We start from the raw sequence: 27,761 nt of genomic DNA on the forward strand, positions 1-27,761 counted from the left end.
CAAATCCCCAATCCCAGCCCCTGCGGGCGCTTAGGCCGCCGAAGCTCGGGCTCCTCCTCCCCAGCTTTACTCTCCTCCTGCTCTCCCTCGCCCAGGCCCTCCCCTAGCCTCGGCGGAGGAGGGGGGGGGCAGGGCTTGGCTCCGCGAGGCCCATGCATTCCAGAGAGCCGGGCCAGCTAGAGCAACAAAGGAGCCCGGTAGTCGGCAGGGAGAGCTCAGGGGGCTGCGGCGCGCTCGCGCGGAGGTGGCTGCTGGGCCGCGGGCTGGCGTGGGGGCGGAGCCGGGGATCGACTCCCGCACCCCTCGGCCGGCGCCTGGCCTCCATCGAGGGGCTGGGAGTTGGTTTTAATGGTGGGAGAGGGAATGGGGCTGGAGGTCGGAGCCCCAGGGGGCTCCCAGGGCTGAAGACAACTCCGACCGCCAGGCGAGGGAGTCCGGAGTCCGTGCATCCTGGCCCGGGCCTGCGCTGCCCAACATGGGGCCCGGGTTCCAAAGTTTGCAAAGTTGGGAGCCGAGGGGCCCGGACGCGCGCTGCGCCTGGCGAGAGCCGGCCCCAGACTCACGGGGCGCACCGGTCGCCTAAGTAGCCTCCGCGGCCCCCGGGGTCGTGTGTTTAGCCAAGGGACTCCGGGGAGCGCGGGGGCGCCTCGGCTTCTGCTGAGTTGACGGGTTTGGCCATGGCCGCTGCCCGCCCCGCGCGTGGGCCCGAGTTGGCGTCCCCGAGGCTGCTGCATCTGCTGCTGGTGGTACTGCTGGGGGGCCCAGGCCGGGGGGCGGCCTTGAGCGGGAACGCGACCGGGCCTGGGCCTCGCAGCGCCGGCGGGAGCGGGAGGAGGAACGCGCCGGCGACCAGCCCTCCGCCGCCGTTGCTGAGCCACTGTGGCCGGGCCGCCCACTGCGAGCCTCTGCGCTACAACGTGTGCCTGGGCTCGGCGCTGCCCTACGGAGCCACCTCTACTCTGCTGGCCGGGGACTCGGACTCCCAGGAGGAAGCGCACGGCAAGCTCGTGCTCTGGTCCGGTAAGCGCGCGGGAGCCGGGACTGCGACGCAGAGGTGATGGGACGGACGGTGATGGAAAGAAAAGGCTCAGGCCTGAACTGTTGAGCGGGCGCGCCTTGCACCCGGGAGAGCTGGAGGAACGAGTCTGGAACTTTGGGGGGCAGGTTGTATGCGGGAAGGGGACCCTCTGTGATGGGGAAGGGGTAGGGGCGCAGGACTGGAGAAGTGGGTCGGTTACAAAGAGGCTGAGCCAGGATGGGGTGGGGTGGGGGGACGGGACGCGGGGCTGGTGAGTAGGGAGCTCTCAGCCACAGCAAAGGAGAGGAGATGTGTTCTTGAAGCAAAGTTCACGGGAATTCTGGGCAGTGTTCAGACCTTCGGGAAATCCGAGTTGGAGAGAAGAAAGGGAAGCATGAAGGTGGAAGGCATTTAAGAATTTGGGGGCGAGAGGGTAAGGAAATACTTGTGAAATTTGTGAAGGAAAAGATGCCCCCTAGTAATAACTAAAAGCCAAATGAGCCATCTGATAATATTGATTTAGATCAGTCTAGGAAACCTGTGATTTTTGTCTTGCTTCTACACGTTCCAGTTTCCTTATCTGAAAAATGGAAACTCTGATCCACTCGGGTTAAGAAGGCAGGAGACAGTTTTAGCAATTGTTTTCGGCTCTTTGGAAATGTGGAGCCTCAGGCCAGTGAGTGCTAGGGAAGAACACTGAGTCCGGGGTGTTGAGAGCCCGTGGACACCGTCCAGGGTAGCTGGAAGTCCCACAGTCCTTTACTTGGGGTAGGATTGTGGCAGAGCTCGAAAACTGCAGCCCGCACACAAACCAGTCGTTCCGAGGTTCTTTAGAATGGTTTATCTACCTACCTGTCATCCGTTTGGACTGAGAGCCTGTAGGGTGTTGGGGAGGGGAACAGCCTTGTCACCTTCCCACTCCCCACCCCCGCCCCAGTGTGATGTAAACGCTGTTCTTGATGGAAAAAAGAAAAGAAAATCCGGAGCCTGACAGATTGGCCTGCGGTGCCCCCAGCCTTAGCTCTTCCCCTGAGGCTGGTGAGGATCCTAGTCGGGGGTAGTGTTATAAGTAGGTAGACTGTCATTGTCAACTTGACCACTAGAGTTCTAAACTAAGGCTGAATGCTGCCTGAAGCCATGAGGTTATTGGCTTGATGCAGATGCTGGAGGAGGAACTGGGAGGATGGCTGATACCCAGGAGGTAGAACTGTATCCTACATGGAGATGATGTTCTAAAACAGCATTTCTCAATCTGTGGGTCTCGAACGACCCTTTTACAGGAGTCACCTAAGAGCATCGGAAAACACAGATACTTACATTATGTGTCATAACAGGAACAACATTATAGTTATGAAGTAGCAATGGAATGATTTTATGGGTGGGGGGGGGGAGCACCACAACATGAGGAACTGTAATAAAGGGTCGCAGCTTTAGGAAGGTTGAGAACCTTAGACTCTAAAGGCAGAATCTAAGGCAGAAGCTATCTGTAATCAACAGTAGCTTTGAAAAAAATCCATAAATTACTATAATGTAAGGTCTGTGTGATTTCACACATACACACTTATGATAATATGTTTACATAAATGTAGTATAGAAGATATAAGAATGGATATACAGAGGGAATGTAATTGTAGATTTTGAAGTTATATGCGTGCAATATGTGTGCGAAAGGCTGGCAGAATGAAAAAGGAGCGTGAAAGAAAGATACGAACCAACAGGATGGCTCAGGTGGCAGAGCTTGCCGTGCGCGGTCTGAGTTTGATCCCCGGAACCCAAGTTAGAAGGAGAGAACTGAGTTTTGAAAGCTGACTGACTGCCTTATGTGTACCATGGTACCCGTGTTCCTGTGTGCACTCTGTCTCTCTCTCTGTCTCTCTCTGTCTCTCTCTCTTTCACACACATACACTAATAAACTATATATATATGCTTTTTTTTTTTTTTTTTAAAGATTCAGCAGGGCCTGATGGCTCCTGCTTTTAATCCCAGCACTTGGAAGGCACAGGCAGTCGGATCTCTGTGAGTTCCAGGATGGCTAGAGCTACATAGTGAGACCCTGTCTCAACAAAACAAAACACCCCCTCCCTCCCAAAAAAAAGAAAGAAAGAAAAGAAAGATTCAACAGATATCTCTGAGCACCACCTGAAATAAGACTTGAGTTTAGGAGGCAGCCATATAAAAATGCAGATCTGGGGTTGGAGAGATGGCTCAGCTGTTAAAGGCTAGGCTGACAACCAAAAACTGCAGATCGCTCAGCACTGGATAATCATCAAGGTTTGTGTTGCTGAAAGGATATACTGTGTGTGTGTGTGTGTGTGTGTGTGTGTGTGTGTGTGTGTGTGTGTGTGTGTAATAGTTTGTCTCTCTATGTATAATATTAACTTATTTGTGGGGCCTGTGATTGAATTCTCCCAAGTGACATGTGAAAGCTGCCCTCTGAAGTTGTCAGCAGACAAGGAGGAAGTGGCTGCACCTTTTTCCAGCCCGTATGCCCGGGAGCAGCTGCCCAGCTGGCCGGAGTGTGCATGAGTTAAAACCCTCTGCTGGTTGTTGAGGTTCCAGTCCCACCAGCTGCCTAATCAGAACTGTACAGGGGTGCAAGCTCTGTGGGTCACACTGAGCTCTTTCCTGCTCTTGCCCATTGTTCATTTACAGCTTAGATCTCTTCTCTGTGTGTGGACCAGAAATGGGTGCTGGCACAGGCTGTGTAGATAGACAAGGTGAAAGCAAGTCATATGTGAGAATCACAGGTATGTTTCAGCAGGAGCGAGTGTTTGTCCTGTCTGGAATTAGAGGTCCTGATTTAGTGTTAGACATTGTCTAACTTTGGCAAGTGGTTTTGTGGGTGATATTCTAGCTTGCGTTCATCATAAACTTCTGAGGATAGAGATTCGATTGTGTTTTTCAGAGCCTCTGAGTGCTGAGTATACAGCCATCCGCATATTCATTCAATTCTGCATTGAGCACATCACATCCTGGGGCAGGGACTGAGGTATATCAAGATGGAGATTATAGAAGTGAGCTCTCTGATTTCAAGAGGAAAAAGAAAGAGTAAACGGGTGTTAGCAATACCTGTGAAAAGTATGGTGACATTGTAGGACGCTTAAACAGGTGTGAGCAGTACCCGTGAAAAGTATGGTGACATTGTAGGGCTGAAAGTACACAAAGAGCTTCGGGAAGCAAGAGAAGATACCCAGAGTATCTGACATCTAATCAGTGACCTGAGAAGTAGGCAGGAATGCCAAGGGAGGGTTGAGACAAGGAATGGAAAGAGGCGGTAGCATGTCCAGAGCTTTAGCGGAAGAGAGCATGGGACTTAGAAAGAAATAGGGTAGAGGCATGGAACTGGACCAAGGCATATTAAAATCCGAACTGTAAGACGTAAGACTCAGGGGACTAGAAAGCCAAGGCTTCTTACACCTTAGGAAATTGAGATGTTATCTATCAAAAGATGACAAGGGGCCTCTGATAGAGAAGGTTTTTTTTTTTGGTTTTTCAAGACAGGGTTTTTCTGTGAAGCTTTGCACCTTTCCTGGAACTCACTTGGCAGTCCAGGCTGGCCTCAAACTCACAGAGATCCACCTGCCTCTGCCTCCCGAGTGCTGGGATTAAAGGCGTGCGCCACCACCGCCCGGCTAGAGAAGGTTTTTAAGCAAGGGAAAAATGTAATCCTATTTGCATTTTTGAAAGATTACTTTGGGCTGGGTCTGGTGACGCATAGTAATAATTCCAGCTTTTGGGAGGCTGAGACAGGAGGATCATTGTGAGTGAGTGCCAGGCCAGCTAAAGCTCAAGATCCCTTCTCCAAACAACAACCAAACAACCAACTTACCACCACCAAACAAACAAACACATAAAGAGGGAGAGGGAAGGACTGGAGTGGTTGCTCAGTGGTTAAGAGCACTTTCTGATCTTAGGGGGAACCTGGGTTTGGTTCCCACCACCCACATGTGGCAGCTCACTGCAGCCTGTAACTCCAGTTCCAGGGCATCCAATATTCTCTTCTGGCCTCAGTGCATCTGCATATGCGGTGTACATACACACACTCAGGTGCACACATATGTACCTGAGCGACAAGGGCTGCTACAGAAAGAGCCACCAGAGAGAAGGAGAACCTGGATCCTGGTTACTTGTTCAGGACATGGATGAAATAATCTCGGTGGATGCAATAATCTCGGTGGGAGATGATGGTGGTCAGGACGGGGGTAATAGGATGGAAGGCTGGGTAGATTACAGAGTGTGGGAGGTAGACTTGCTGATGAGCGGGTGCCAGACTGACTGAGCAGGAGGAAGCGTGAGATGCTGGGGCTGGTGGTGCCATTCCTTTCTCCTGCTGGTAGAGGGAGGTTGAAGAAGGACGTGCAGGTTTGGCTTTGGCTTTGTGTGATAGACTGCTCAGTGGATATCCACAGGGAGATTCTCAACAGATCTGGAAGGAGGAGTCGCCATAGAGGACAGGCCACTCTACGCTTCCTTCACCCAGATCACTAAATCTGCGCATGGTGGAGTTTTTAACTAGGTCATTCTGGCTTCTGGGTGTGTACAGAACTCAGGTCTTGCCTATGTTTTTCGTCACTCAGGGATTGGGCTTCTTTACTCACTTAGTGTCTGCCCCCGTTACAGCTGGAAATGTGTCCTATCCTGCATTCCAAACTGCCCAGACAAACATAACGTCCAGGCCCTGGTCCACCTGGGGCCAAATCTGGTTTAGTAAGTGGGGCAAGAAAGCAAGAAAGAGAAGCCTGCAGGTGGTGAGGGGATAGGCCCCTGAGAGTCAGCACGTAGCCTGCTCTACCACAGCTGTGCTATGTCTGTGCACACATGGGTATGTGGCTCTGTTGCCTAGCCAGGGTCCAGCCAGCAGGAAAAAGACCGAAAAAACCGGGAGGAATTTCTCACTGGTCTTTCAGACCTCAAGTTGGGATGTTGTTGGTGATGGTGGTTAATTGGCAAGGATAGCTTAGGAAGAATTTCCTTCTGGCTGTTTCCAAAACCAGGCTGATCAACCAGGCAATTAAAAAGTGTGTGTGTGTGTGTGTGTGTGTGTGTGTGTGTGTGTGTGTGTGTGTGTGTGTGTGGTGTGTGTGTGTGTGTGTGTGTGTGTGTGTGTGTGTACATTGTGACACATGTCTGAGTCCCAGCACTGGGGAGGCTAAGGCAGAAGTATAGTTGTAAGTTTGAAGAAAGTTTAGCACATCATAGCAAGTCTCTGTTTCAAAATAAGTAAATAAATAGGTGTGTGTGTGTGTGTGTGTGTGTGAAGTATGAAAACACAGAAAACAAACCCACAGGCCAAAGTTTTCATTTTTACTTCACATTTTTATTCTTTTAATTGCAAAATATTCAAGGTGTACAGGAAAGTACATAAAATACAAAAATACTGGATAAAAAATTATTATAACGTAATGTCTGAGGACTGAGCCCAGGGCCTGGCAGCTCTGTGAAGGCACCCTACAACTGAGCTATATCCTTCGTGATTTGGTTTCGTTCCCTTCAGTGGTGGAGAGCAAACCTGGGGCCTCGTATGTGCTGTAAGTGCCCCCAATTCCCAAGCCTTGCTAGCTGGTGTACTATTTATTTGTTGGATAGATAGTCTTATTCTGTAGCTCTGGCTGGCCTCAAACTCGTAGTAATCCTCCTGCCTCAGCCTCCCAGTGCCGAGATTACAGGTGTTAGCTGCCATGCCCAGATGTCTTGCTTCTTTATTACATAAGATTCATCCATGTTATTTCAGCTCTTTTTCGTTACTCAATAGTTTCCTCATATGAACATACTGCAATTTGTCCATTTTATTCTTTTGTTTTGTTTTGGTTTTTGGTTTTTGAAACAGGGTTTCTTTATGTAGCCCTGGCTGTCTTGGACCTCACTCTGTAGACCAGGCTGTCCTTGAACTCACAGAGTCCTTCCTGCCTCTGCGTCCTGAGAGTTGGGATTAAAGGCCTGGTTAATGAATTTTTAATTTTGAGTTTTTAGCCATGCTGGTATTCGAACCCAGGACCCCATACATATGAAGCAATCACTTTACCTCAAAGCTACTTCGTTAGTCCTTATTATATTAATTTGCATTTCCTTGATTGCTTGTAAGGGTAAACATCTTTGCAGATGTTTGTTGGCCATTTGTGATTTCTCATATGAAATATCTTGTGGAAATTACTGATCTGTTTTCTCCAGAGGGCTACCTGTCATTTGTATTAGATTGTGGGAATTCTTCATATATATTGGATATGAACCCTTTGTTGGGTGTGAGTGTTAGAAATATCTTCATGGCTTACTTTCATATTCTTTTTGTGTGAATATTTGAACGTTAATGTAGTCATTTATCAAACTTTTATAATTTGTGTTGTTTTGTGCCTTGTTTAGAAAAAAGAAAATCCTTTTCTCTCCCCAGATTATGAATTTACTTTTTTATGAGAATACTTCACAGATTTCCCTGTCACATCTAGGCATATAATTCACCTGAGGGGTTTTTGTTTTTGTTTTGTTTTTTGTTTTTTAGAGTTCTAGTTTTACATATATGGCCTTGATCAACATCATCTGTTATAATCAATTTCTGCTGTTTACTGCTGCCATAAATCAAATACGTGTGTGTGTTTCTGGGATCTTTGATCTCTTCCTGTCCCATTGTCTTAGCTACCATGTCTTTTTGCAGCATGGTCTTCACCTTTTCTGGCCACTGGTAAACCCACCTACTCTCATCATGCGAGAGAAATCCAAATTCAACAACCATCTTCATCTATAAAGTAAAACACATGGGATTTAAAACAATGAAGGGTCATCTATCTAGAACATACTAAGAACTTCAAAACTCATTTCATTTTATAGAAAAACCAAATGAAAACAAACAAACTGCTTTAAAAAGGAGGCAATAGCTCTAAAGAGACAATCCTTAAAAGAAACAGAAGACATGCCAATAAGCACAAGACAGAACACTCAGATCACTGATTACCAGGGAAATGCCACTCAAAACCACACAGAAATGTCACTTCATCCCAGTAAGAATGGCTGATATAAAAAATATAGACAATATAAAAAAAACTTAAAAAGACAACAAGGTGCTAGTGAGAATGTGGGGGGTGTGCGGGGAAGAAACCTTTACACAGTGTGTGCAGGTAAATTACCACAACGGTATGCGGAACTCACTATGGAGTTTTCTCTAAAAGATTACATATAGAACTATTCCGTGACCAGATATCCCTCTCCTGGATACGTGCCTAGATGGAGTGACATCAGTGGGCTGAGGAGACAGCTTCATGCCCCTGCTCACTGTAGCATTATTCACACAGCTAAGAAAAGAAAACCAAAGCATCCATCAGCTGATGAATGGAAAAGGAAACATGCCCCGGGTGGCGGCGCATGCCTTTAGTCCCCGCACTCTAGAGGCAGAGGCAGGTGGAGCTCTGTGAGTTCAAGACCAGCCAGGGCTACAGAGCGACACCCTATTTCAAAAATAAAACAAACCATGATGCAGATACAGAATGAAATGCTCTTCAGCCCTGTGGAGAATGAGACTCTGACGTGTGAAAACATGGGTGGAATTAGAGTCACAGAAAGACAAGTACTGTGTGATCTCACTCCTGGGTGGAATATAAAAGCTGGTTGACTAGCAGTTGAGAGTGGAATGGTGGTTACCCGAGTCTGGGGACTGTAGAGGTGCAAGAGGGACAGGACCGGTGGACCAATGGGTGCTAAGTTAGTTAGGAAGCAAGGTCTGCTGACACTAGAGAGCAGTTATCTACTGTGTATTTAAAAACAAACAAACAAACAAAAACGGAAAGGATTTTGAAAGTTTTCACCATGAAGAAATGGCAAAGGTTTCAGGAGATAAATATGTTTAACCAGATTTAAGCATTATCCAGTATATGCATGTCTCAAAGATTATGTGATATCGGATTAATATGCACATTTGTGGGTTTTGTGTACCAGTTAAGATTTTCCAAAACTGTTGGAGCCCAGAGCGATGGCTCAGTGCTTAAGAACACTCGCTGCTCTGGCAGAGGACCAAGGTTTGGTTCCCAGCACCCACGGGATTGTTCACGTCCATAATTCCAGTTCCAGGGGGTCTGACCCCCTCTTTTGATAGCCAAAGAAACCAGGAATGCCCATGGTACACGTACATACATGCAGGCAAAACACTCATACACATAAAATGGAGTGAATAAATCTTTAAAAAAGTGGGTTTTGTTTTTGTTTTAAATTACCGACTGAGGCCTTGTAGGATGGCTGAATGGGTGAAGGTGCTTGCTGCCAAGCCTGGGGACCAGAGTTTAATCCCTGGGATCCACATGGTGGAGAACCGATTCCTACAAGCTGTCCTTTGGCCTCCACATGCATGCTGTGGCATAGTGTGCCCACACCTCTACACGCAGGCAACCAGACCCACACAAATAATAAAATAGATTTACAAAATTAGTAAAGCATGTAGGAGCATAAAGAGAGTACCTTACATTGAAGTACAAGGCTAGAGGCGGAACTCAGTGGACTAGTGCCCCATTTGTGAGGCCCCAGGTTCGACTGCCAGCACCAAAAAGTAAAAAGAATGTAATAGTTAGGTGTGAAGGAACAAGTTTGTGAGCCAATGCATGTGTGCTTTAGTACCACGGTAAACAAGCCCTGGTGCAGGTCTAGCAGCCACTGTACCGTCCAGGTGGTGATGAACCGATGGTATTTTGGGGACCTGAGACAGCTGACTCCACTGGGGTGGAGCCCAAGTTCTGCTAACGTCACGAGGATCTTTGGTGAACCATATGCTAAGAACGCTACTTTATATAAAGTAGTACATCTCAGCATCAAGTGGAGAGTTTGGGCTACTGAGTGTGTGTGTGTGTGTGTGTGTGTGTGTGTGTGTGTGTGTGTGTGTGTGTGTGGTGTGTTTGAGGCAAGGCTTTGTGTAATCTAGGTTGGTCTGAACTCACTATCATGTAGTCTGGAATTCATTGTAGCCCAAGCTTGCACTGAACTCTCAGCGATCCTCCTATCTCAGCCTTTCGAGTTCTGGATTACTGGTGTGAGCCACCACATTCAGTTGATGAGGAGACACTCACATGTATACACACCTATCTTTCAAATCCACTTTTATTGTTTTTTATATTTGCTTATTAATTTATTGTGGTGTGTGAGTGTGTGTGTGTGTGTGTGTGTGTGTGTGTGTGTGTGTGTGTATGTGCGTGCGTACTCGTGCACTCTGTACCTGATGACCTGAGTTCTGTCCCCAGACCCACGTGGTGAGAAAAGACAACTGACGCCCCTAAATTGTCCTCTAATCTCTGCACGTGCACTGTGGAATGCACACAGTAAGCAATAAAAGTTCGGATCAAATTGTAGAAAATGTTATTTTAAAATTCTATCAATATGGGCATAGTAACCCAGCCATTTAATCCCAGCACTTGGGAGGCAGAGGCAGATGGATTTCCCTGAGTTCAAAGCCAGTCTGGTGTACAAAGTGAGTTACAGGTGAACCAGGGATACCTCTGAGACTTTCTCTCAATAACTAAGTAGAAGTAAATAAATGTCGAAGTTCCATTAATATAAAGATGTACACATACTAATATTATTATTATTATAGCACTTGTGTTCTTATTTTTCTTTTTGTCTCATATTTTATTAAAATAAAAGAAAACCAGTTGTAGTAAATGCTTGTAATTCCAGTTATGCTGGAGAATAAAGTAGGAGGATCCTGAGGTCAGTGCCAGCCTGGGAGATGTGGTGAGACTTCTACCTCTAAATGAATAAATGAATGAGTAAAATAGGGTAAATAAGTGATAAAGCTGGTGTGATGGCTCTGGGAGTAACGGTGCTTGCTGACAGCCTGATGAATTCCATCCCCAGAACTCACAGGGTGCATGGACAGAACCGACCCCTGCAAGTTTTCCTCTGATCACACTTGAGCTCTCTCTCTCTCTCTCTCTCACACACACACACACACACACACACACACACACACACACACACACGTAAATAAATGTTATAAAACTTCTAAAAAATGAAAGTTAAAAAGTTAATAGATAAAGCTGGGCGGTGGTGGCGCATGCCTTTAAATCTCAGCACTTGGGAGGAAGAGCCAGGCGGATCTCTGTGAGTTCGAGGCCAGCCTGGTCTACAGAGCTAGATCCAGGACAGGCACAAAACTACACAGAGAGCCGGGCGGTGGTGGCGCACGCCTTTAATCCCAGCACTCGGGAGGCAGAGCCAGGCGGATCTCTGTGAGTTCGAGGCCAGCCTGGTCTCCAAAGCGAGTTCCAGGAAAGGCGCAAAGCTACACAGAGAAACCCTGTCTTGAAAAACCAAAAAAAAAAAAAAAAAAAAAAAAAAAAAAAAAAAAAAAAAAAAAAACTACACAGAGAAACCCTGTCTTGAAAAAACAACAACAGAAAAAAATTAATAGAAAAAACTTTTCTCTTTCTGGATTCATTTCTTTCTCTAGGAAGTTTTTCTGCATCCTAGTTATTTATGTATTTCATTATTTTATTTTTAAGCTTAGTTGCTAAAAACAAAAAGGAAAAAAACAAAAAAACAAAAGCCAGACAGAGTGTTGTACAATTATAATCCCAGTATTTGGGAGCTCGGGGCATTAAGAGCAAATGTTCAAGTCATCCTTGGCTGTGTGAGACTGTCTCAAAATGCTCAAAATAAATAAAATAAAAACAAAAGCAAACAGGGCCTCACTGTGTAGCCTTGCTTGCTGGGCTAGAACTTCCTATGTAGACCACACTGGTCTTGAACTCACAGGACTGGCCTGGCTCTGCCTCCCGAGTGCTGGGGTTAAAGGCGTGCACCACCGCGTATTGCTTGTACACGGTGGTGCACGCCTTTAGAATTGAAAAGGAACAAACTAAACTTCGCTTGTGCTTCCTGGTACCCATTTTCCCTCAGAGGCAGCCACTAATGTTGGCTCTTGGTGTCCTTTTAGGGATGCCTAACATATTTCCGGATGTCCTTTATCTTTACTCAGGTTCCCCCAACAGGTTCCAGTACATCGTGTCCATTTAACAATGAATATTGGGGGGTTGGGGATTTAGCTCAGTGGTAGAGCACTTGCCTAGCAAGCGCAAGGCCCTGGGTTCGGTCCTTAGCTTTGAAACAAAACAAAAACAATGACTATTGGACCATATTGGACATCATCTGCATTTCAGTATACTTTAGTATACATAGTTCAGTTCTGAATTGTATTCTGTTATACATTTTAAAAATGTTTGTGTTACGAATATTTCTTAGTTACTTTTCTATTGCTGTGAAGAGACATCATGACCAAGGCAACTTATAAAATTTAATTTATTTAAATTTAATTGGGAGCTTGCTTACAGTTTCCAGGGGTGAGTCTGTGATCGTCATGGTGGGGGAGCACGGCAACAGACAAGCAGGCAGGCATGGTACTAGAGCAGTAGCTGAGCATTTACATGTTGAAACAATAACCACAAGGCACAGAGAGAGAGCTAACTGGGAATGGCATGGGCTTTTGAAACCTCAAAACTCACCCCCAGTGACATACCATGTCCAACAGGGATATACCTCCTAATCCTTCCTAAATAGTTCCACCAACTGACTAGCAAGCATTCACATATATGAGCCTATGGGGGTCATTCTCATTCAAACCACCACAGGATATTTTGCCTGAGTGTATGTCTGTGCACTATGTGTACACCCGAGATGGTTGTGAGCTGCTATATGGGTGCTGGGACTCAAACTCTGTTCTTCTGGAAAAGTAGCCTGTGCTTTTAATTGCTGAGCCATCTCTGCAGCCCTGTGTTGTATTATATTGTTTGTGGGATGTGTGTGTGTGTGTGTGTGTGTGTGTGTGTGTGTGTGTGTGTGTGTATGTGTGTGTGTGTGTGTGGTGCTGGGACTGGAACCCAGGACCTTATGCATATGAGGCATTTGCTCTACCACTGAGCTTCATCCCAGCCCCAGCGTGTGGGTTTTATGGCTAATCTCCTATGAAGGATGTGAACTCCAGCTGTTCTTCCTACTCTTGATGTTACGGTCAGTACTGTCGTGAATAATGATATATATCATCCATTTGTGAAGTAAAATTGCCATAAAATTCTGATAGTAAGTGGTCTCCCCAAAGTTTAACAATATTTGTTACCTCTGACAATATGTAAAAGTGCCTGTTTCCCCCCACATGCTTGATGGTTCAATATTTTCAAATGTTTTCATCTTTTTTTTTTTTTTTTTGGTTTTTCGAGACAGGGTCTCTCTGTGTAGCTTTGCGCCTTTCCTGGAACTCACTTGGTAGTCCAGGCTGGCCTTGAACTCACAGAGATCCGCCTGGCTCTGCCTCCCGAGTGCTGGGATTAAATCTTTATTAGTCTAAAGGATATAAAAAGTTGTATCTCATCATGTATTTTGCATTTATCTTAAGACTGAGATCGAAGATTTATGTTCTGAAAAGTCACACATTCATTCTCTGTGTGATTAATTCTGCCTTTGTCCATCATTCTACAGGATTATACGTTTCTTTTTGATTTGGAAGAGCTTTGTGCATTTAAGGAGATTAGCCTTTTATCACTGATTATATACTGGAAATGTATTTTCTCAGTATGTTACTTTTCTTATGGTTGGAAAAAAAAGATTTATTTTTATTTTTGTGTGTGTCCATCACATGTGCATGGGTGTCCTTGGAGGCAAGAAGAGAGAGTTGGATCACCTGCAGTTGGAGCTGTTGTTAGTCTCCTGATGTGGGTTCTGGGAACCTAACTTGGGTTCTCTGGAAGAGCTGCAAGTGTTCTTACATGCTGGGCCATCTCTCTAACCCCATGACTTTGTTTTTTACCCTATTGAATTTATCAGGTCTTTTCTGAAGTGTTTTTTTTTTTAATTCATTTATTTCATAGCTTCCGCACGCGCGCGCGCGCGCGTGTGTGTGTGTGTGTGTGTGTGTGTGTGTGTGTGTGTGTGTGTGTGTGTATGTGTTGCTTCAAAAGGTCATTCTCACTCCAAGGTTTAAAAAACAATTCACAAAGCCAGACACGATGATTTTAAAATCCCAACCTCGGGAGGCTCCTACATATGGGTTGTCATAAGTCTGAGGCCAGGTTGTTGTAAGCCAGCCAAGAGTATATCAAGAAGCCCTGTCTTAAAAACAAAACAAAATAAGGCTAGTGTCTTGGTCACTGTCCTGTTGCTGTGATAAGACACCACGACCGAGGCAACTTACAGAAGAAAAGAATTTATTTGGGGCTGGCTTACAGTTTGAGATGGGTGGAGACCCCCAGGGTGGGGAGCCTGGCTGCAGGCAGGCATGGCGTTGAAGCAGTAGCTGAGAGTTTACTTCCTGATCTGTAAGCATGAGGTACAGAAAGAAAAAGCTACCTGGGAATGCTTTAGGCTTTTGAAACCTCAAAGCCTGTCCCCAGTAACACACTTCCTCCAACAAGGCTACGCCTCCCAATTCTCCCCAAACAATTCTACCAACTAGGAAACAAGTATTCAAATGTATGAGCCTGTGGGGGCCTTGCTCCTTCAAACCACCATGGCTGGAGAAATAACGAAGTGGGCGAAGTGCTTGCCCTGCAGGCACGAGGACCTGAATTCAGATTCCCAGCATCTGTGTAAAACTCTAGACGTGGAGGGGCACTGCTGTAATCCCAGCACCGGGAAAAAAAGACAGCGGATCCCTTAGGCTGGGGAGCCAGCTGGTCCACCAAATCAACGAGCTCTGGGTTCAGGGAGAGACCTTGTCTCAAAAAACGAAGTGGAGGGTTGGAGGGATGGCTCAGTGAGTAAAAGCACCTGCTGCCAAGACTGAGAACTTGAGTTCAATCCTCAGGACCCATGTGATGGGAGGAGAGAACAGAGTCCTGAAATCCTCCCAGTCGTGTGTGCCCATGCACAGCCCCTCCCCTAGTATCATAATAAAAATGTAATGATGTTTTAGAGAAAAAAGGTTGAGAGTGATGGAGTGGTCTCATCCGCGCACGTGCGCGCGCACACACACCCCACAAGCATGCACACATACACAACATACACACACACACATACCCCAAACAATACTCCTTGGTTTCTCATATTTTCTTCTACTACTTTAATTTTTAAAATACTGTAGTTATTTTTGACCCACCTAGAATTTTCTGTTAAAAAAAAGATTTATTATTTCTAATTCTTTTTTTAAGGTTTATTTATTTATTATGTCTACAGTGTTCTATCTGCACATATCCCTGCAGGCCAGAAGAGGGAGCCAGATCTCATTGCAGATGGTTGTGAGCCACCATGTGGTTGCTGGAAATTGAACTCAGGACCTTTGGAAGAGCAAGCAGTGCTCTTTTTTTTTTTTTTTTTTTTTTTTTTAAAGATTTATTTGAGCCGGGAGGTGGTGGCGCACGCCTTTAATCCCAGCACTCGGGAGGCAGAGGCAGGCGGATCTCTGTGAGTTCGAGGCCAGCCTGGTCTACAGCGCGAGATCCAGGAAAGGCGCAAAGCTACACAGAGAAACCCTGTCTCGAAAAAACCAAAAAAAAAAAAAAAAAAAAGATTTATTTATTTATTATGTGTACAGTGTTCTGCCTGCAGGTATGCCTGCATGTCAGAAGAGGGCACCAGATCTCATTATAGATGGTTGTTAGCCACCATGTGGTTGCTGGGAATTGAACTCAGGACCTCTGGAAGAGCAGATAGCACTCTTAACCTCTGAGCCATCTCTCCAGCCCTATTATTACTAATTCTTAATGTGTGAGTATACGTTTGAGTGCAAGTGCCCAGGGTGGCCAGAGATGCAGATTCCCCTGGAACTGGCGTCCAGGGTTTATGATCTGCTTGCTGTGGAAACTAAACTCAGGTTCTCTTCAAGAGCAATATGCACTCTTAACCACTGACCCATCTTCAGCCCCTGGAAACTTCTTTTATGTAAGAATTGGAGTGGTGGTATGGGAACTTTCCCCCTATTGACACAACCCTTTAATCCCAGCACTTGGGAGGCAGGGGAAGATGGATTTCTGTGAATTCCAGGCCAGCCTGGTCTACTAGTGAGTTCCAGGCCAGTCTACATAGTAAGGCTTAGTCTTTAAAAAACAAAAAAATTGGCCGGGCAGTGGTGGCGCATGCCTTTAATCCCAGCACTCGGGAGGCAGAGCCAGGCGGATCTCTGTGAGTTCGAGGCCAGCCTGGACTACCAAGTGAGTTCCAGGAAAGGCGCAAAGCTACACAGAGAAACCCTGTCTCGAAAAACCAAAAAAAAGAAAAAAAAAAAAGAAAAAAAAATGCTCCAGGTAGCTTCCCGGCTTTTGTATTTTAAACATATTATTTAATAAGCATTCAATAAATCCTCCTCCCTTCCCCCCTTGAGACAAGGTCTCATATATCCCAGACTAGCTTTGAACTTTGTATGTATTATTGTCCAGGGTGAACTTGAACTCCTGATCATCCCGCCTCCTCCTAGTGCTGGGATTCCAGGCATACACCACTGGGCCCAGTTTATGTAGTGCTGAGGATCAGATTTACACCTTCACGTGTGCTAGGCAAGCGCCTTTTACCAACTGAGGTACATCCCTAGCCCCATGCTTCTCCTTTGCAGTTTTGTGAATTTAAACAAAAGCATAGAGTTATATGTTTTAAAAAATTGTTTTATAAAAAGCATAGAGTTGTGTGACTAGTCACCATATTCAAGATGGAGAATAGTCTCATCTGCTTTTATTTTTTTTAGTTTTGTTTTTTTCAAGACAGGATTTCTCTGTACAGCTCTAGTTGTCCTGGAACTCGATCTGTAGACCAGGCTGGCCTCGAACTCTGAGATCTGACTGCCTTCTGAATGCTGAGATTAAAGGCGTGTGCCATCACTGCCCAGCCTTTTTTTTTTAAAACAATTTTTATTACGTGTGTGTGTGTGTGTGTGTGTGTGTGTGTGTGTGTGTGTGTGCACGTGTGTCCGTGCCATGGTGGACATGTGGCGGTCATATGACAAGTTAAGGGAGTTAGTTCTTTCCTTTCACCATGTGGCCCCAGAATTCTAACTCAGGTCGTCAGGCTTGGCGGCAAGCTCCTTTACCTACTGAGCCAGCTCATTGGCTCCCCATCTGCCTTTAAGCGGACAGCCCCATTTTACAGTGGTTCAACTTAAACAATTTTTCTGTCTTAAGGATGGTGCAGAAGTGGCATGCATTAAATAGCCATCATGCCACTACTTTTGAATTTGGATCCTTTCCCAGGTCAGAATATGCGGTCTGATTTTCCTTTCCAGATGCTGGGCAGCAGCCATTAGCCACAGCCACAGCTCAGCCATTTGATCACATGGGGAAATATTGAACATGCTACAGCATACTGTGTTGTTAAGCTTGACTGCTGAGTAGTTCAAGGGTTCTAAATGAATTTTCTTCTTGGGATGTCATGATGTGTTGGTGGGGACACATACATTGCACAGTCGTCTCCCTCCCCCCCCCCCCCCCCCCCCCCCCCCCCCCGCCCCCAACTGCTCTGTTTCCTACTAAAACCCATGGGCTCAGAGTTTCCCAGACTGGGTCCTCCCTCTAGGTGATAAAGACTCCCAGGTGATGGTGACTAGTGTCAGTGGAGGGACTGTTGTCTGAGGATATTGCATCATAACTGGCAGGAACTTTCTTGGAGCTATGAAGCCTGAGAGTAGGTCTCAGACTGGTACTACAAACAGTACTCGTAGTACTTGATAGGGGCTGTGCCACACACATATGTTGTGCCATTTCTCACTGTGCCCAGTATGCCACAAGGTAAATCTGTCATCTCCATTTTGCAGATAAGGAGACTGAGGCTAGAGATGAAGTACTTTGTTCAAGACCACACAGTCAGGGGATGGTGGGGCCAAGATCTGGACCTAAGCAGGCCAGTCACAATGTCCATACTCCTTACTCCTGTCGTCCATTGCTAACCCCCACCGAGAGAGTGGCTGCCTGCCCCCGTCCCTAGCCCGACAGCGGGTCACTATCCACAGTGGCTCTCATTTCTCAGAAGAGTCCCCTAGTACAACTTCTGGCCTGGAATGTTGGTGTTCCCAAAGTAGGGGTGACTTTAGAGGGGCCAGCGGGGCAGAGAGCTCAGCAATCTGAGACCTGGGATGAGCAAGTCAACATCCTGGCTGGGTTGGGGGTTGGGGAAACATCTGTGTGTCAGTGCTGACAAGCGCCTGTCTTTCCTCCCTCTGCACTGGACAGAGCCTCTTCTGTTTCTCTCCATCTGACCTGTTTCCTCCTCTGGCTCTGGAGTTCCTGGCTCCTCTGCGCCTCTTCTTAAACCCTCATGTCCTCTCTCTCTGCCTCAACTTGGTAAGAGGAAAAGGGACTTTGGGGGCTGGGCACGGGGAAACATCTCTTGGTCCTGGTGAATGGGTCCCACAGCCCTTCTGCATTGGAAGAGAGAGGCCTTTAGAAAGGTTTAGAAGACACCCTAAGGAGATCCTCCCCACCTGAGGTTCTCAGTCAATGGCCCTACCACCCCTCAACAGAGTGTTCAAAAGTGGCAGCCATTTTAAGAATGGTAAGGGAATTATAGTGTCTGCGTTAGTGAATGGGCCACAAGTTTGACTTGCACAAAGTGAGTGCACGCATGTAACCGACATCTGCTGAAGAACTAGACCATGTGGGGCTGAAGAGATGGCTCAGCAGTGACGAGCACTTCTTGCTCTTGCAGAGGACCCTGTTCGACTCCCAGCACCCACATGGCAGTTCACAACCAGCTGTAGCTCCATTTCTAGGGGATCCAATGCCCTTCTGACCCCCACAGACACTATGCATACACATGGTGTAAACATGCAAAATACTCTCATTAAAATAAAATATATAAATCTAACAATTATTGTTTTAAAGAGCTAGACTATGCCCAGCTATTCTGGCCCTTCTCTTCCAGCCCTGTTTTAGTTGACGTCTCTGGAGTTGGGAGTGCATATTTTTGGTTGTTACAATGACCTCAGGGTTCTGCTGGCATTTAGGGAGCAGGGTCTAGGGGTGCTAAGTGTCCTGCAATGCATGGGGCAGCCCTGTAGTACCAAGACTGCCCTCTCCAGACGTCCTCTTGAGAAATGGTATGGCAAAGGCTTAGGGAGCAGGGGCTACAGCTGTATCAGTGGGTCAATGAGGAGAGGGTCTTTGCCACAATGTACCCACACTGTCACCACTTCCCAGGCCTCCGGAATGCCCCCCGCTGCTGGGCAGTGATCCAGCCCCTGCTATGTGCTGTCTATATGCCCAAGTGTGAGAATGACCGAGTGGAGCTGCCCAGCCGCACCCTCTGCCAGGCCACCCGAGGCCCCTGTGCCATTGTGGAGCGGGAGCGAGGGTGGCCCGACTTCCTGCGTTGCACCCCGGACCACTTCCCCGAAGGCTGCCCAGTAAGTGCTCTGTGGGGCAAGATAGGGTGGTCTAGCCGGGCACACAGAGCAGCTTTGAACCGAATGCAGGGGAGTCAGAGATGTGTCTCCTAGGAGACCCTGCGTCTGTAGACACATGAGGCCACACCTGAGCTGTAACCCACTATCTGGGTCTCTATGGAGGCGTCTCTGTTGACCTGAGGTGACACATTGAGCAAACAGTTTTTGAGTGGTCACTGTTTTGGTTGTGGTTTATAGGGGTTATGAATGACAGGAGGCCCTGTTTTCAGGGGTTTTTGTTATATGTAGGAGTCAGAGCAAATACACATGAAGCACCAACAGCAGGAAGACGGGTGTGAGCTAGTGTGGGTTGGAAAAGAGACATCTGAAGTGATAACAGAATGATAGTAATGATACTAATTATCGTTTTCTACATACAAATACCATTGTGGGAACTTTAACCTAGTCCTTAGGTCCTATCATGAGGTAGGGGCTACTCTCTCAGATGTGGAAATGAAATACAGAGTAGTCAAATAATTTGTCCAAGGCTGTGGAACCGCTGAGCAGCAAGCGGGCCTCCAGTGGCATACCTGCTCTTGCCGCATTTCCCCAACAAGAACCTCAGCCCTGACTTACCTCCCCCCTTGGCGTTTCCTTTCTCCCTCCCTGTGCCAGAATGAGGTACAGAACATCAAGTTCAACAGTTCAGGCCAATGTGAAGCGCCCCTGGTGCGGACAGACAACCCCAAGAGCTGGTATGAGGACGTGGAGGGCTGCGGGATCCAGTGCCAGAACCCGCTCTTCACCGAGGCTGAACACCAGGACATGCACAGCTACATTGCAGCCTTCGGGGCGGTCACCGGCCTCTGCACACTCTTCACACTGGTGAGCCGTGTTCCAAGGGCCAGGGCACGGGCCTCTTGACAGCCCAAGGTGCAGGGACTCTAAAACAGAGTGGCTCGGTAGGGTACCCATGGGAGATTATGGGAGGGGGACGGTCTTGGGTTCAGATCAGGGCCTCTGCATCAGAACAGACCCTCATTTCACTGCACGGCCACTTCTCCCTTTAGGCCACCTTTGTGGCTGACTGGCGGAACTCCAATCGCTACCCTGCGGTTATTCTCTTCTATGTCAATGCATGTTTCTTCGTGGGCAGCATTGGTTGGCTGGCCCAGTTCATGGATGGTGCCCGTCGGGAGATTGTTTGCCGAGCAGATGGCACCATGAGATTTGGGGAGCCCACGTAAGTCTCTTGGGGACCCAGAGGTGAGGGTGGAAGGGGGAAGACTGCAATGCACATTTTCCACAAAAGGAAGGGATTGGACTTGAAGGTGACCATTCTGGGTAGGATTTAGCACTTCCTTATTGGGTTCAGTGTTGAGACCCTGGCTTGTGTCTCAGCACCGGAACTGAGCTTCTTCACATCTGACACATCTGTGTCCTAAACTCCGGGGGATCCTCCGTGTTTTAGTCGATTAGGACCTGGGGACAGGGTGGAGCAATCTAGCGGAAGAGTCCCAAGTGCTTGCCTCAAGAGGCACCCCGCGTCTTCACAGCTCCAGCGAGACCCTGTCCTGTGTCATCATCTTTGTCATCGTGTACTATGCCTTGATGGCTGGAGTGGTCTGGTTCGTGGTCCTCACCTACGCCTGGCACACCTCCTTCAAAGCCTTGGGCACCACCTACCAGCCTCTCTCGGGCAAGACCTCCTACTTCCACCTGCTCACATGGTCACTGCCGTTTGTCCTCACGGTGGCAATCCTCGCTGTGGCCCAGGTAAAGTGGTGGGGGGCTGGCTGAAAGGGGTGAGCTTGGAGGAAGAGCAGTAACTCACTATCTCTCCCTCACCTTCCTGCTACAGGTAGATGGGGACTCTGTGAGCGGTATCTGTTTTGTGGGCTACAAGAACTACCGGTACCGTGCTGGCTTTGTACTGGCTCCAATTGGCCTGGTGCTTATTGTGGGCGGCTACTTCCTCATCCGAGGTGAGTCCCTCGGCCAGGGCCAGCCAGGTAAGAGTGTGCTGAGCACCTGCTCTGTGGAAGTAGGAATCGGAACTTCCAGCTCTGCTGCCTTCCATTTTTTGACACGAGACCCAAGACCATGGTGCAATATAGAAGAAGATGACCCCAAAGGCATGACAGCCCTTCTCTGAGGACAGAAAAATGTACCTCTTCTTTCACAGCCATGACCAAGGCTCTTGGTTTTTTTGAGGGGAGCTTGGGCTGGATTCCAGACCCTTTTATCCCTTGCTGGAGTATACTTGTATTATGAACACCCTGGGACAGTTGGCTGGGCCACACCGACCATCTTGGGGCCATTGCTTATGTGTGCTCACACTAGCTTAAATATACTTTCATGTTTTTGGAGCTTGGCTTCCAAGTCATTTCAACCCCTTAACATACACAAACAGTTTTCACAACATGTACAGATTTACTGGTCCCTAATTTCCCCGTCTCAGTCTGCCACCCCATGATTTGCCTTGGTCTCTAGCTCATTTGCCTTGGTTTGCTCTATCAGCTTTGGTCTCCTCCCCCTGAACTGTCAGCCTTCTGTTCAGCCTTCTTCCCTGCCTCTCTGGCAGAGCATCCAAGCCTCTGCTGTATGTCGCACGTCTGTGCCATCCCATACGGTAACTGGTAGCCACGGATGTTGAAATGAGGCCAAACTGAGATGCTTTTTGAGTGTAAAAAACATTGTGTGTTTGAGATTTAATATGAAAAAGAGAGGGGGAAAATCCAGATATAGATTATATCACTAATAATTTGTCATGTGGAATGTAGAAGTGGTTCTATTTTGGATATATTTGGTTTATAAAATACAGTAAAATTATAGCTTCTTTTTTTTTTTTTTTTTTTTTTTTGGTTTTTCGAGACAGGGTTTCTCTGTGTAGCTTTGCGCCTTTCCTGGATCTCGCGCTGTAGACCAGGCTGGCCTCGAACTCACAGAGATCCGCCTGCCCCTGCCTCCCGAGTGCTGGGATTAAAGGCGTGCGCCACCACCGCCCGGCTATAGTTTCTTTTTTAATGTGGCTCCTAGAAAAATTGAGATTTTCTATGTCTGTTGCACAATGTATGAGCAATACTGTTGTTGATTGTTTCCATCAGAATAGCTTTCATGGTTTCCTCTCTCTGTCCTTGGCTGTTTTCTAGGCCCTGCCACAGTCACCCTAGCCCATAGCATATTTGCCGATAGGTGTTCTCTCATTCTCTGGTTCCCCAAGCTTTAAGTCAGGTTGGGTGTAATTAGTCATAGGACTCCAGTGCCGTGGGACCTCCCTCCCTCCCCTTCCCAGGAGAGTGGCCTCTCCCTGGCTAATGCCTGAGCTGTCTTTCTGTGCAGGGGTCATGACTCTGTTCTCCATCAAGAGCAACCACCCTGGGCTTCTGAGTGAGAAGGCCGCCAGCAAGATCAATGAGACCATGCTGCGCCTGGGTGAGTAGGGCCCAGGGACTTTGGTCAGCTCAATGCTGAATCCTCCTGGGACCTCCAGGATGCAGAAAACAGTGGGGAGAGTTAAGTGCTCAGGGGACAGAGCCAAGGTGGAGGTGATAGTGGAGGTGGCAAGTTCCTGTAAGAAGTGAAAGGATCCAGGTCGGTGCCAAGACTACTTCCCCTTCCTGTGGCCTCCCATAGTTGCCTCCAGGACCTTCTGGATTTATTTTGGAGGATACAGTTCTTGACCTGAGCCCAGCACGTAGTCAGTCACCCTGGACTAGGCTGTCTTCAGTGCTCAGTGGGGCAGGTGCCCTCCTCTCTGGTGTGGCTACAGTGTCTGTTCTGGTAACTGATCCCGCCCCTGAATTCCACAGGCATCTTTGGCTTCCTGGCTTTTGGCTTTGTGCTCATCACCTTCAGCTGCCACTTCTATGACTTCTTCAACCAGGCTGAGTGGGAGCGCAGCTTCCGGGACTATGTGTTGTGAGTGAGGGGCTGCGGGCTCAGCTGTGGGAGTGGCCGAATTGAGCTCCGGCTGTAAGGCAGCATCCCATTCACTTGTCTTGCAGGGTCCTGCCTCAGATAGAAACAGCTTTCACATTACTGTTCAACTGCACATGTCTGTCTGCAACCCCTGGACAGGCTGTCCTGTGTGTTTGCAACTGTTCAGAAGCCACCCTATGTTCTCTGCCTGATTCTGATCTATCAGGCTGCAGAAGCTGAGCTCTCTCATTCTGTGTGCCTTCTGCCTTCCGTGGCTCTCTCTGAGTCACTGCACAGGGCCAGGTCCTGTGACAGTTCAGCAACCTGGTCAAGTTTGCCAGTCTTGCTTGAGCTTTTTTTGAGTCCCAGTGAGGGTGAACCAAGAGTAAGTGAGTCGTCTCTACTCCTGAAAGGATGCCTGCTGCTGCTGGGGCCCTGGCTAAAGCTCCCCTTGAAAGGGGTACTCCTGGCCTGGGGCTATGGCTCTGCTGTTAGGAGTGCTTGCTACTCTTCCACAGGACCCGAGTTCAGTTCCCAGTACCTATACCTGGAACTCACAAATACCTGTTCCTCTAGCTGCAGGGATACAATACCCTCTCCTGGACTCTGCAGGCATCTGAATATAAGTGGTATACACACACAGAACATATACATACAGACACGTAATAAATAAATAAATCTCATTAATAAAATAGGGGATAGGGATGCTTGCCCTGACTGCTTCTGGCTCATTCTGGCACTTTCTACCTTCCAGTCTGGGAAGCTGTAACCACAGTGACACTGGATTCTTGTCCCAGAGGTTTGATGTGAGGCTCAGATAGTTAATAAAAGCTCCCTAGATGATTCCAAAGAATGCCATGGGGGCTAGTGGTATAGTTCAGTGGGAGAGTCTAGCATGCTTGTGGCCTAGGTTCTATCCCCAGCACTGATACACACAGACAACACATCCAACCAGGGAGCACCATGAGAGTCATGCTGGGGCTCAGCTCTTTCCTGAATGGGATTATGCTTGCTTTATGCTTCTTACTGGATTCAGACAGCCTCAGCTGTTGACCATCCCTCACCATAGGTGCCAGGCCAATGTGACCATTGGGTTGCCTACCAAGAAGCCCATTCCAGACTGTGAGATCAAGAATCGGCCCAGCCTCCTGGTGGAGAAGATCAATCTATTTGCCATGTTTGGTACTGGCATTGCCATGAGCACCTGGGTCTGGACCAAGGCAACACTGCTCATCTGGAGGCGTACCTGGTGCAGGTGGGGTTAGCAGCCATCTAATCTTGTCCTTCCTGTCTTCCCCCCAGGCTCATGTCCTCACTTGAGGTCTTGTCTAATCCAAAACACAGGCTGGGGCAGCTGTGTGCCGAAGCACACTCCAGAGCTGCGAGGCTAACTTCTTAGCAGCTCAACACTGCCCTCTAGTGACAGCTTCTGTCCCTAGGAGGTTTGGGCCTAAGCTGAATCTGACGGCCAGTGTTTTTGCAAGGAGGGCCCACAGGAGCTCTGTGTTCCAGGCATGCTGTGTTGCAATGAAGGCCTCAGCTTCTCAGAGTCCTCAGGACTTCAGGTCCTTAAACATAGAATTCCAGATCTTTCGATGGATTTGAAAGGAAGCAGCTGCTCTTCCATGTTCCGGCCCCACCCTGTCTGTTCTCAGGTTGACTGGGCAGAGTGACGATGAGCCCAAAAGGATCAAGAAGAGCAAGATGATTGCCAAGGCCTTCTCTAAGCGACGTGAACTGCTGCAGAACCCGGGCCAGGAGCTCTCCTTCAGCATGCACACTGTCTCCCATGATGGACCCGTGGGTGAGCCTCAGTCTGGTCTCCCGCTGAGACACTTAACCTCCACAGTACCTGACCTGTCCCCACCCAGGACACACGGACAGTTTGGCAAACTGGGAAATGAGACACTTCCACACTTCCACTCTGCTCCAGTCCTCCGAGCCGGGTTCTTCCCGTTTCTGTTCTTCTCCCGGCCTGTTCTCTGCTGGCGTGCTTCTCTGAGCAACCTACTCCCTCTCCCTTCTGCTCTGCCATCTCCAGGGGCTTTTCTGGGCCAGAGGAAGTCAGGGTGCTGGTCCTGGACTTACGGTCTCGAGTTATACCTCTTGGGGACCAGAGGCGGCTCCCCTCCGATTTTGAATGGGCAGGTCACTGGTGACAGGGTGGACTCTGCCAGCTGCAGTGGGAGGGACTGCCTAAGAAAGATGAGTGGTGTCACATAAGGAAGAGTCACTGTTCCTCTGTCCTTTCGTTCCCAAAGCGGGTTTGGCTTTTGACCTCAATGAACCTTCAGCTGATGTCTCCTCTGCCTGGGCCCAGCATGTCACCAAAATGGTGGCTCGGAGAGGAGCCATACTGCCTCAGGATGTGTCCGTCACCCCTGTGGCAACTCCAGGTATGAGGGCTCTAGCTTCTGCAGGAAGGGGCAAGGGGCACAGGGCTAGGAGCTCCTGGGACTGGAGTATATGGGGCTGCTAGACTGGGGGAAGAAAGGAAAGGCCTCAGAGGACCTGAAGGGGTGCCAAGGCTTGGGGAGCCTAGAGTGATGGGTTCCAGAGCCCAAGAACAGGGGTTCTGGGGAGGGCAGGGCGGCAAGGACAGACTTAAAGTCCTCAGCTATGTTCTTTTCCCCTGACAGTGCCACCGGAGGAACAAGGCAACCTGTGGCTGGTTGAGGCCGAGATCTCCCCAGAGCTAGAGAAGCGCTTGGGCCGGAAGAAGAAGCGGAGGAAGAGGAAGAAGGAGGTGTGCCCACTGGGGCCAGCCCCTGAGCTTCACCACCCTGCCCCTGCCCCTGCCCCCAGTGCGGTTCCTCGGCTGCCTCAGCTGCCCCGGCAGAAGTGCCTGGTAGCTGCAAACGCCTGGGGGTCAGGGGAGTCCTGCCGGCAGGGAGCCTGGACTCTAGTCTCCAACCCCTTCTGTCCAGAGCCTAGTCCCCATCAAGACCCATTTCTCCCTGGTGCCTCAGCCCCGAGGGTCTGGGCTCAGGGCCGCCTCCAGGGGCTGGGATCCATTCATTCCCGCACTAACCTAATGGAGGCCGAGCTCCTGGATGCAGACTCGGACTTCTGAGCCTGCAGGGCAGGTCCTGGGAAAGGAAAGATGAATGCACTCTTTTCTGTGGCTCTTCTTCCTGAGAGCACACCTCTGGGGTCTTGTCTGACAGAGTCTGTGGGCCAAGTGCCTGCTAGAAGATTTCTGTGTGTCTGGCTCAAAGCACCGGACTGTGGGAACAAGCTGAATATAGCCATTGATAGGTCTCATGTCAGGAGCAGGACCCCCCTTGTCTCTGCTCCACCAACTACAGTCTGGATGGCAGTGTCAGTCTCCAGCAGAGCTTGTACTAAGGCAGGAATGGCAGAGGCAGGGGTGACATTACCCAGAGTGGGAACCAAGCCCGTGTCTGGCAGATGAGGGCTGGCTGCCCTTTTCTGGCACTCTCAGACCCAAAGTGTTTGTGTGTCATTTGTCCTTGGTCTAAGTGGGGACAGGACTCTCTTCTTCCTCTTCTGGGTAGTTGTGATGACCACTCTCATAAGGACTATAACTGCTCTCAACAGGTGGCCTGACCCCAAACATCCTCCATTTTCCTGTACCCTCCCCCACATTTACATCTCATTCCACCAGACCAACCTCCTCTTCCTGCTTAGCACCCTAAAACTGCAGCAAACACTCACTCACACACACACACACACACACACACACACACACACACACACACACACACACCCTTACTACTGAGCTCAGTCTCCAGGTGAAGACTGGTTCCGCTCCAGGCCTCTAAGAGAGATATGTATTTCTTCCGCATGCTCATCCAGTGGAGATGGACCCTTTGACTTAAGGGGCTATGTTGGGAAGCTTCTGTAGCTTGAGCTAGGCAAGAAAGCTTCTTCTGACTTCGGTATCTGCTGGGAGGGGGGACTCCCCACTTTTTTACAATGTCTAGTCATGTTCATAGTGCCCCACATTCAAGAACCAGACAGCAGGATGCCTTAGAAGCTGGCTGGACTCCAGGTCAGGGGATCTGTATAAGAAGAAGAAGAAGAAGAAATATAAACAGTAAATAAAACGTTTTTGTATAAGCTCAAGTGTGTTTCTTTGCCCCAGCCCCAGCTGGAGCCTATGTACCTGGTCCGGATCTTCCGTGTGTTCCTGAGGCTTTTTTGACCAGTGGAGAGCTTGAGGTTGATGAGGTTATGACTGAGTCAGATGTTGGGCTGATTCCGCTTATTGTGCTTGCTGCTCTTTCCAGCTACTTGGCTGTAGATGGACAAAAGATCCTCTGTGGCCACAGCTGCATCCCTAAGTACTGAACAAGAGAGTCAAGGACAGACATGCAGCAGGCCCTTGGAGTGGCCACTGGAAGTGAGTGTTTCTCTGGTAGTGTATGGATGGGCATAATTCCTGCCAATCCTAGGTTCTACCATTGCAGTGGTGGCATGCTCTGCCTCCTAGCAGAGATGTTAGATTGGTGCATTCTGATTCACAGCTTGTTTTCTGGGCAGTCGAAGGGATTTAAAGTCAAGGGAAGCTTATTAGTTTTGCTTCTTTAAAATATCAGC

At 48.4% G+C, this 27,761-nt stretch overlaps 1 protein-coding gene across 2 annotated transcripts; it reads left to right on the forward strand.

Annotated features, from left to right (window-relative positions):
* Positions 1-262: 262 nt before the first annotated feature.
* Positions 263-27,281, forward strand: Smo (smoothened, frizzled class receptor). 2 transcript variants are annotated; one of them, XM_052720810.1, is made up of 12 exons: positions 263-1,020; positions 19,093-19,298; positions 19,953-20,162; positions 20,348-20,520; positions 20,834-21,053; positions 21,139-21,262; positions 22,620-22,712; positions 23,090-23,198; positions 24,268-24,453; positions 24,854-25,002; positions 25,460-25,594; positions 25,838-27,281. In XM_052720810.1, exons 1-12 carry the CDS (start codon positions 678-680, stop codon positions 26,269-26,271), a joined length of 2,382 nt encoding a protein of 793 aa, XP_052576770.1. In that variant the 5' UTR covers positions 263-677; the 3' UTR covers positions 26,272-27,281. The 2 variants fall into 2 exon arrangements, with proteins under 2 accessions (XP_052576770.1, XP_052576771.1); XM_052720811.1 differs by lacking the exon at positions 263-1,020 and adding an exon at positions 17,464-18,237.
* Positions 27,282-27,761: the final 480 nt, after the last annotated feature.

The sequence above is a fragment of the Peromyscus californicus genome, unplaced genomic scaffold (assembly GCF_007827085.1).
Source record: "Peromyscus californicus insignis strain IS unplaced genomic scaffold, ASM782708v3 Scaffold_6__1_contigs__length_162567912, whole genome shotgun sequence".
Taxonomy (NCBI): Eukaryota; Metazoa; Chordata; class Mammalia; order Rodentia; family Cricetidae; genus Peromyscus; species Peromyscus californicus.